Below are 10,837 nucleotides of genomic sequence, written 5' to 3' on the forward strand. Positions count from 1 at the left end.
ATTCGGCAACGGTTATCAATATCGATATTGAAACTAAATAACTGTTGGATAACCGTTGCCAGAAATAGCCAATAACGCCCATCTTTACTAAATATATTCAATAGGGTCTTGGACTGTAGTAATAAAATGATGGGATTTTTTGTACAGCGGTAGTTTTACCACTGTACAAAAAATCCCATCATTTTATTACTACAGTCCAAGACCCTATTCAAGGTAGGGAAACACAGAACTTACACAATCTCTAATCTAAACTGAAATGAAACTATTTCAGTTTAGTTTAGAGATGACAACAGAATTGACCACAGCCCACAATGAATTACTTAACAGGAAAACTAAAATTCTATTAAAAAAAAACCAGGGTCTTAGTTACAAAAACTTAGGCGCGGTTTATACCTACCTATTTATGTTACATATTCATCCATCATTGCATGGGATTGACAAGTTTGGTGCCTAAAGTTGTTAGAAATCGTGTATCTATCCAGTATCCAACGGTTAATTACGTCATATTATTAGGTACACATTACGTCACATAATTTTTCACTGTCGATCGTATAATTTGGTGCCGATTCGGATGGCTATTAATCTAAAAGTTTTCAGTTTATTGTAACTAAATATGTGCACTTGTAACAATAAAAAATACACTAAATTTAGTTTAGTTCTAATATATTCCAGTTTAATAAAGTTAGTCGAATAAAAATTACATCTTGGGTATGTTCCTGTGTATTTTTTGCTTTGGTAACACATTTTTTGTGTCTGTTAGGTACGTAAAAATAGCTTGTGGGGCATCTTTGTGTGTGTGTGGCATTCAATATTGTGTGTGTTCAATTCAATAACATTCTCATAATAAAGTTGTGTTGTATCGACACTTTTAATAAAGATATTATAAATGAAATGATATTATATTAAAAGCGTTGATATGTTTTGTCCCATTCTCTCATCAAAATAACCGTTTCCAGGAAGGAATGTCGACACCGCGATAGACGCATCAACACGAGGGCAAAGGATGCGAACAAGTCGATGTTAACGTTGTGAACTAAAATGTAATCCTATAACTAATATTTATATTTAACATATTTGTTGTTTTCAAAGCACCTTGTAAGGTTGCCCCAATTAGGTATGTTAAGGATGGAGCCCCGTTCTTAAAAAAATATGCTGTAAATATCTTAGAGCGTTAACATTTATAGTTTTTTTAGAACTGATTGAAGGTGAAGCAATATTTTTTGACATTGTTTGAATACCTAGCCTAGGTGTCCAAAATTCGTATTGGGAGAAATAAACTTCACCTTTTCCCCACTTTAATCTTATTTTATTTTACAACAAGTAGGTATGAAGAATATACTTAATCTAAAATTGACATAAAGGCAAACACCTAAATCGTGATAGCTTTAAAAAAAAGTACTAGAGTAAATACTATAGTAGTACTACTAATACAATTATTGATACAATTTGTAGATGGATCGAAAAACATTAGGTAATTGATGTTAATTTAGTTATACACAAATCTCTAAACTGAAGTTTAGAGATTTTATACCGACCGAATTATATTATATTAAAGAAATTAAATTTAGTTTTTTGAATTAATTGTTATATCGAATTTAAGTGATCGGTAATCACATCAGTAATAATGCTTTATTTTTAACTTTACTGTTTTAGGCACAAGCACAGTCAAATTAATTTAGATTTTTGTAAAGCTGTAATTTTTTGGTAAGAGCGTAAATACCAAAATGTGACCGCATTACAAAATTTAACTAGTGTCCTTGTGCAAATGGGCTTGTTGTAAAACACCACAGCAATATTAAGAAAGGGGCTTCATATTATTAAGATTTCCCTCAATGTGATAATCCGGACTGTAAGATTGTAAGTGCCATTTTGCGGTAGTAAGTGTTCCCTGTGATCGCGCCTAGGTTACCTAAGTAGGACTTAGGTATAGATGACTGACAATATTTTCTCACCAAGATCTGCCTTTAAAACATGTAGTTTTTTCTCTAATAGAGCTCCTTAACATTTATTTTAAGAATTTCTTATGATATTATGCAATATCACTCGTCTATGCTCGTGTAGTCAAGAAGTTTGCAGACACAAGCATTTAACTTACTTAAGAAGTTCTTATAATGAAAAGAAGTTATATAAGTTCCATCTTGCTATTTCTAGCACCCCTCAAGATGTGTGTAGTTAAATATCATGTCATAAGTATATGAAGGTGCAAACACATTACCTAGCACTAAGTAGTTGATCGTGGTACTGTGCAAGCCTTTTCCGTGTCGCAATGGTTACTTTAGCTGTACACTACGGACATTAATTTTGTACATAAAAATAACAATCGAACTTCTATAATCAAACGAGATGTTATGCAATTAAGATCACTGAAGTGATAAACACCGATGTAGTTCAGTTAGAGCTAAAGCTCAGTTATAGCTTTTCTTAGGGTACAAGTTCAACTAAATCACATATAAATAAGATACGAAATAGACCTACAGCCTACAGGGAACTAAAGAGAAGAAAAGTAGGTAGGCGCTTTCCAATTGGTGTATCTGTTTAACGTCTTGCAAGATTGTGTTGCAAGATGTGTTGCAAAAAAAGTTGCAACACATCTAAACAGAGTAATGTGTTTGCACCTTAAAATTGTTTCAAATAAGTATACGCTGCTATTTTCATATTTCTATAGAGATTCACGTTAAATGTTCATTGTAGTTCACGTATTTTTAACTTTTCATAGCTTCGAATTATTTTATACCATGTTATGTGAAAATCTAATGAATCTTTGCTTACGAATCTATAATAATATTTTTATTTTTTGTACGTTTATGATTAACACCTCCATAAGGTAAGTTAGGTAAGTTATTTTTTAGCATTTAGGTGATACTCACCGTCATTTTATTTAACTAATAATGTACCAATTAATTATCTAAGTAAATGACGATCATTCTCAAACATTGAGCATATTATGTAAATAATATAATTTTGATAATATTTGAAATTTATTAATGTTTTCATTTATTGTTGCATACCTATTTATACTTATTTTATATTCCATTTTTGTGATATACCTACGTACTTATTTACTGAATTCTACTCAAATACACGATAACCTTATTTTTTTAATCTACAATAATTTCTATTGCTGTTTATGTTTACTTCAATTTAAATACATAAGTAGGTGATATTACTAATAATTTTGTTTTTAGGTACTTGCCTGTAAATTTTTTACCAAAACTGACTAAAAAACAGACAAAAATAACCATGTACCTAATATATGTTATAAATATTGCGAGATTATTGTACCTACCTATTTCAAATTGACACTAAACAAAGTAAGTATAAGATATTGTCGATGTATCAATTATACACTTTTACACTATGTATAATATATTAAATGATTACGTAATAGAAGAGTGAATATTATCATGTTGTTGGAAATAAATTTTCTCATCTGAATACGTCTGTTTTTCTCATTTTAATCTTATTAGCTATAAATAAAATATACAATAGACATAACTTGTAACATTTTGTTGTTTCCCGACAAAACACATAGCTTGATGGTCAAACTATTTGAAATGCTCACAAAATTACACTCCTAAGGAAAGAAAGAATTTTCTAATAGGAGGTATTCTATTAAAAAGAAAGAATGAGGGAACATGAAAAACCGCTATGACGATTGAACTTAGCAACATTTCAAATTCAAGGTCTTTGGAATTCTACTTCTATATTCTAAATACTGAACTACAGTAACTCCTCTAAAATGAAGAATGAATAACTAACTTCTCTAAAATGAAGAACCTATATCGTAAATATTTATTTAGATTGGTTTATCTTGGTAAAGCTAAACATACAAGCATACAAGGCTAATTCTCTTGAACTCAATTTCTATACTAATTTGAAAATAAGTAGGTAGGTACGTACTATAGGTACCTACGCAGTGCCATCCTTTTACGCATTGAACATCGTGAAAACGATGGTATTAATTTTAGAGCTGTCAATACTAAGTAAATTTAGTTTAGAGATTTTAGACAACTGAATTAGCACTACTGATAAATAAATAAATTAAGCAAATTTTTATTTAGAAAATTGTAGCATCCTATAAGTCCCGCAAATTACTAACGCGCGTGGCCGCCATTATAGTGACGTCAGCACTGGACTGAAGTTTCGAGCTGATGATATATTTTTATTTCAGCTGACGTCAAAATGACGTCATTTTGATGTTAATGAGACATGGTTCAAGCGCAATAGCAATTTGCAGGACTTGTACTAAAAATGTTACAATTTCTACTGTTTGTTGATACATATTATGTTTTTATACAGCATATTCTCTCTATGGGTACTCTCTCTATTCCATTTTAACGCAAACTAACGAAAGAAAGTGGTCGGTGCCTTGAAATTTATTATAGAGAGTTTACCTAATTTAAGTTCTACGAAGTATTCCTAATGAATGATATATTTTTATGGTAATAGATAAAGCGGAGTGGCTCGCCCATGCCTCCATAAGGTATACATGGATAATACTTTTGTCTACTCATGGAAAACAATCAACTTATGTTTTTGATGTGGTAGGTACCTAAGACTTCATATCTAGACTCTATAGATCATTATTCGCATGCCCCTAAATTGTTGGATTTGAATATCAGCAACTTTATCAGTAAGCGCTAAAAAGATTGAAATGTTTATATGTATCTATTTAATTATACGAATCAGATTTAAAATAAAAGAATCCTAATACTATCGCCACCTACAATTTTGACAAAAGTATTACAATGATGTTACAGTAAAATGACCATAAATACCTAGATACCTACCTACTATGCATTAAAAGGTTCATACATTCTGAACATAAAATTGTGCGTTGCCTTCGCTTATACCTAACTTGGTGACCAGTGTGGCTAACTAATACTGTTGTAAACAGTCTCTAAACTAAACTAGTACAGTAGAAATCCGGCCCTCAATTATACGGATTCGTGATTATCCGGACCGAAAATTGTTCGGCCAAGTGCAAGTCAAACTCGCGCACCGAGGGTTCCATACTCGGGTATTTTTTTCCGCCATTTTGTACAATAAATCAAAAGCTATTATGCATAAAAATAAATAAAAATCTGTTTTAGAATGTACAGGCAATGCCCTTTCATACGATATCCCACTTGGTAGTTATTAGTTATCTTACTTTGAAAATTGAAAATACTATCATATTGAACTACATAGGTAATATACACAACCCCCGCTTTTCTTCATAAATTCGATTATTCGGATTTTCGATTATCCGAATCCCTAACGACAACAATTATTAGTCCGGTTAATCGCGTTTCCACTGTACCTAGATAAATTATCTCTAAATCTCTAAATCTTATGCTAAATTTAGAGTCGTCCTTTTCCGCGGTGCATAATAGGTATAGATTAGTTTAGAGTGTGTACAACAGAATTACCTACCTAGCCAAAATGACATGTTCATTTTGATGACCAATCTAATGCGTAATACGTAGGTATAGGTATGTAGTTGTTTCAATGCATGAAAATGGATGCAGAATTTTAATGGTTCAAATGGTTAGTGTAAAAATGCGAAGCATTCATCTATGACGAAATGCTTTACAATAAATGTTGAGTTATTCCGTGAACACCATATTCTGTTGAAAGAAAAATATAAAATTTTAAAGATTAAGTGGAATCATTAATAATTATACCTACTTCACTAATTTCATCAGTAAAACACGTGTTTGTGTGTCTAATTTGTCTCTTTGTCAGCTAATTTTACAGTGTTTTTCGAATTTTCTAAACATTTTGCCTGCTTTTTGGTGTGCTTTTGGGAATGGATTTAGGTAAGTTACAAAATAATCAATGGGGCCGATTCTCTAGTACACAATCTCTAAACTAAACTAAATTAACAGGTCTAAATCTAGTGCTTTCCTTTTCCGCAAGCAACATTATGAAAGGGATAGCAATAGATTTAGACGTGATATTTTAGTTTAGTTTAGAGATTGTGTACAAAGGAATTAGCCACATTACCTACTTATAATAAAACTTGTATACTTAATAAGTTAGTAGGTACATACATTTACTAAAATTAATTTTGAACAATTTTGATAGAAAAATAACCTTACACTTTTTGTAAACAATTTTTATTTTATTTTACCTAGCTTAACTATCAGGTAGGTACCTACCTACTCAAGTAATGATTGTGATTCGGTTGCAAAAGTATAGGTACTGGAAAACTAATAAGGTAAATTTTGTTTACAGATTTTGTACAACAGAATTAGTCACATTCTCTACACTAAATTACAGGTGCTAACAAAAAATTCCTACTTACCTACTTATTTGAGAAAAATTCAGTTATTTCAATTTTAGTCACACTTAAGTTACTTAGGTACTTTAACCTAGATGGCGCTGTACATAAATAACTTACATGTGTCATCCGGCTCTACACCCCAAGTCCCCAACGGTCTTGTTCTCACACCACTACCAGATGAGAGTCCTTAGTATACAATTTAAAAAAAAATGTATGTTAGTAAAATTCCATACATTTGAAAATAATTTAAGTTTGTAATAGGTACATACAAACTTAATTTGTACCTATACTTAACTTAGTTTGTACCTATACTCGGTAGTCTGCCGTCTGCTTTATCTTTCCCGTCCTAGGTAAGTAAGTAGGTACGTAATATCTAGAAAAATAGTGTTTGAGTTATCGCCAAAAAAACTAATGTCTTTAACTTTATAGCGTTATATCACCTTGCTTTAATGGTAAAGGAAAACATCGCGAGGAAAGTGGAAACCGGCATACCTGAGAGTTCTCCATAATGTTCTTAATGGTGTGTGAAGTATGACAATCCGCACTTGCTCAGCGTGGTGGACTTCTCGTTCTGAGAGGAGACCGTACTCAGTATAGCAAGCCGGCGCGGCGATGGGTTAATGATGATGATGAAGATGAATGTTTCTAAAAATAATGAAATGAAATGAAATAGGTACCATATTATGCTGAACTAGCTTATGCTCGCAACTTCGTCCGCGTGGACTACACAAATTTCAAACCCATGTTTCACCCCCTTGGGGGTTGAATTTTCAGAAATCCTTTCTTAGCGGATGCCTACGTCATAAAAGCTATCTGCATGCCAAATTTCTGCCCGATCCGTCCAGTAGTTTAAGCTGTGCGTTGATAGATCAGCCAGTCAGTCAGTCAGTCAGTCAGTTACCGTTTCCTTTTATATATTTAGATTATACACCATTTTAAAAAGAAATAAATAAAAGTGAAACAATAATGCTAAACTGTAGGTAGGTACGACGTACCAAGCTTTTTAGTTTGGACTTGGTCCTACTTTCGTAGCTTTTTGAAACACCAGTTTTTATAAAATCCCAATTTTTCGACGATAACTCTAAGGTCGAACAGCAATCCCAAAATCGAAAAACACGCGTAGAATTTTTCACCTCAAAAATACTTTCTGACTTTACTTTTAGAGATTTAATATAACGCAATGCTTTTGGAGCTGTCAATTTAGTATAGAGATGTTTGTCCGACCGAATCAGTACCATTGTCGATGTTGCAGGCTAGTTAGTTATGGATGGACAAATGTGGCTAATTCCGTTGTGCACAATCTCTTAACTAAACTAAAACTGGCACGGCTATATCTATTGCAATCCCTTTCATAATGTTGCTTGCGGAAAAGGATAGCCTTAGATTTAGACCTGTTAATTTAGTTTAGTTTAGAAAATGTTTACAAGAGAATCTGCCCCAGTTCTCTCTTCTCTCATAAGTACGTAGATAGGTAAGGTATACCCTATCCGCGGAATGAAATTGGTATAAGTAGCGCCCTCTCTGTTATACGTAATCCCATACAAAATACTGTGATAGAGACAAAAATCTGAGTGGGCGCTAACCATTTTGAGGCACCAACCACAATACCTACGCATATTGTACGCGACAGGTCGAGATGACAATCGGGAAGGGAACGTCCCGCACGGCGCCTTCGCTAACGGTGCGGGCGAGCGCGGGTGTGCGAAGCCTCCCCCCGATTGCCATCTCCACCTGTCACGGACTGTATGTTTTCTAATTGAATTTCGAATGTTTTTGAAAACATGTTCGTTATTGGTTGGTAACTCAAAATGGTTGATGCCCTGCACTGAGATTTTTGGTTCTACCGTTTGTATGGGACTAGCTTATGCTCGCGACTTCGTCCGCGTGGACTACACAAATTTCAAATCCCTATTTCACCCCCTTTGGGGTTGAATTTTCAAAAATCCTTTCTTATCGGTTGCCTACGTCTTGATGGCTATCTGCATGCCACATTTTCGCTCCGTCCAGTAGTTTGAGCTGTGCGTTGATAGATCAGTCAGTCAGTCAGTCAGTCACCTTTTTTCTTTTATATATTTAGATTATTTAACAGAGTGAGTGCTGTACCTCATTCTGCGGCTAGGGGTTCTGACAAGTGTGAACATTCCAGGCTCGCCACGGATTCTCCCTGCTGCAGACCTGCCCCGCACCCCCCGCCCCCCCGGTCACTCCCCCTCCGCCCAACTTCAACGCGCCCATCGTCAGCCTGAAGCGACCTTCACTTGTATAGTATTACCTAGTTCTACAAATTGGAGGCAGACCAATTACGTACGGTCGACTAGTGACTAATCGTCCGGCAACTCGGTCCACAGCGACCGTTACAATCTGTAATTTACAGTGCGACTCTTTTATATGTACCTACTATTCTTAGATATGTTTTTAATGTGTCTTCAATACAAAATTTATTTGTACTTATGACTTGAAAAATAAATTAATTATGGAAATTAACAAATCTTTTATTTAATTTACCTTTCGTGATGGGACCATGCATGGTCCCATCACGAAATCACCCCATGGGGTCAAGTGGCAAGGAATATCTACTCTTGCCTCTGACAGCCACCGAGCTCATTTGACAATTATTTTTAGGGTTCCGTACCTCAAAAGGAAAAACGAAACCGTTATAGGACCACTTTGTTGTCTGTCTGTCAAGAAACTTCCCGTTGAAAGAAAGGTACTTCCCGTTGACCTAGAATCATGAAATTTGGCAGGTCTTATAGCAGACATTAGGGGAAAAATCTGAAAACCGTGAATTTGTGGTCACATCACAAAAAAAAATTAAAAAGTGTTTCGAACAAATGATTAGTATTTTTAACCAACTTCCAAAATGGAGGTGGTTCTCAATTCGGCCCGGTTTTTTTAAATGTATGTAAGTACTTACATCGATTTTTTCGAGGTTGCTGGACCGATTTGCAATTTTTTTTTAAATTAACAGAGGATGTTTCCGTGGTGGTCCTATAAAAATTTCTGGATCCAACTCCTCAATCCTCCTTTTTGGAGGTTGGTTAAAAAGCCGCGACAGCCTAGACATCTAAGTGGTTTAAGACGTCCGCCTTCTATTCGGGAGGTCGGGGTTCGATCCCGGGCATGCACCTCTAGCTATTCAGAGTTACCTAATCCTTTTAAAATTTTAAGCAATTAAATATTTATAACCTAGGCATTTGCTTTAATGGTGAAGGAAAACATCGTGAGCAAACCTTCATGCCTGAGAGTTCTCCATAACGTTCTCAAAGGTGTGTTAAGTCTGCCAATCCGCTCTTGGCCAGCGTGGTGGACTACGGCTTAAACCCTTCTCATTCTGGGAAGAGGCCCGTGCTCAATAGTGGGCTGATGGCAATGGGTTGATGGCGATAATGATGATGATAGTTCTAAGTACTTACTCTATAGAGCGCACTCTGACTTTGCTTAGACTTAAGTCGAGTTAATAAAACGAGTATACAAACTTATTTCTCAGATCTCTCACAAAAACATCTGTCTCGTTTTATAACTCAATCTTAAGTTTGAGCAAAGTCGAAGTGCATAGATCTCGGCCTAAATTCTGTATTTTTGGGGTAGGCTAATTCTAAGCCGATTCACGTAATTCATTGACTAGAATTTGCATATCTATTAGTTGGATGGAACCTCTTTCCATAACAACAAAAATATTACATCAATAAAGGCATTTAAGTATATAGGCTCGTCACCACCAGAAGTATGTTATTATGATCGAGATTGAAGACTAAACCACCAAAAGTAACCTTAGGTAATGGTTAACCGGATACGTCAGGATTACAACCTTTAGATTAACCGAGCCTTCGTGGGCATACTAACATTATTCTTGCACACTACGAGAGATATCACAGACTACCCTTAACTATTAACCTACCGTCAATAATGAGTCATGATAAAATGTCTCTTATGAGACTAGACATCGCTAACTAACACTAGCTAAGTCCCTACCTAGCGACCGGCTCCAACCATCCCCATACCGGCCCCAGACCAACCAGCTAACCTAGCACACCACACTTAGTTCAATTAACTTCAACTACAACAATCACGTTTGTCTAATACAAATTGGAACGATACAAGAAGGACTTACCAGATAAACAGCTATTCAACACACATTATACCATCATTCACACAATCACGTCACTTTCCACAACCTAGTACTGAACCTTTAACAACTGAAACCACATTAGGTCACAACAACAATGATAATAATAAAACCTACAGTACGATACACATAGTATCCACTGAGAAGTGCCCTCGGCAAGAGCCACACGAATAATAATCTCCTCGTACCGCCGCATTCACTTTTATTGTCTCAAAATGACGGTGGGGCGACTACGTAATGTTCAATGAGCAAAGTGTTTACAATTAAAATGGCAGCGCGCCTGCAAGTATTTGACAAGCTTGCATTTCAATTTGACAACTTATCTGTGTGATCATCATAATGTTTTTGTGGTAAATGTAAATAAATACTGAGAAGAATGAATAGGTAGGTAGGACATGACCAATTTTTAGTTCCCACCACAAAAAAAATGGATAACTAAGTAA

General features: G+C 34.9%; 1 protein-coding gene across 9 annotated transcripts in view; it reads left to right on the top strand.

Annotated features, from left to right (window-relative positions):
• LOC117990620 (AMP deaminase 2-like) overlaps positions 1-8,738 on the top strand; it is a 49,602-nt gene extending 40,864 nt beyond the window's left edge. For 6 of the 9 annotated variants that reach the window (XM_034978076.2, XM_069504597.1, XM_034978078.2 and 3 more), the window contains one exon: positions 8,415-8,737. In XM_034978076.2, coding sequence (XP_034833967.1) covers positions 8,415-8,534 — 120 coding nt within the window. In that variant the 3' untranslated portion in view covers positions 8,535-8,737. Of the gene's footprint in view, positions 1-956; positions 3,438-4,449; positions 4,545-8,414 lie in introns of those variants that run through there. The other 3 variants (XR_011237802.1, XM_034978079.2, XM_034978080.2) reach the window with 3 other exon arrangements.
• The last annotated feature ends 2,099 nt before the right edge of the window (positions 8,739-10,837 follow it).

This window comes from Maniola hyperantus, chromosome 18, assembly GCF_902806685.2.
Source record: "Maniola hyperantus chromosome 18, iAphHyp1.2, whole genome shotgun sequence".
Lineage (NCBI taxonomy): Eukaryota > Metazoa > Arthropoda > Insecta > Lepidoptera > Nymphalidae > Maniola > Maniola hyperantus.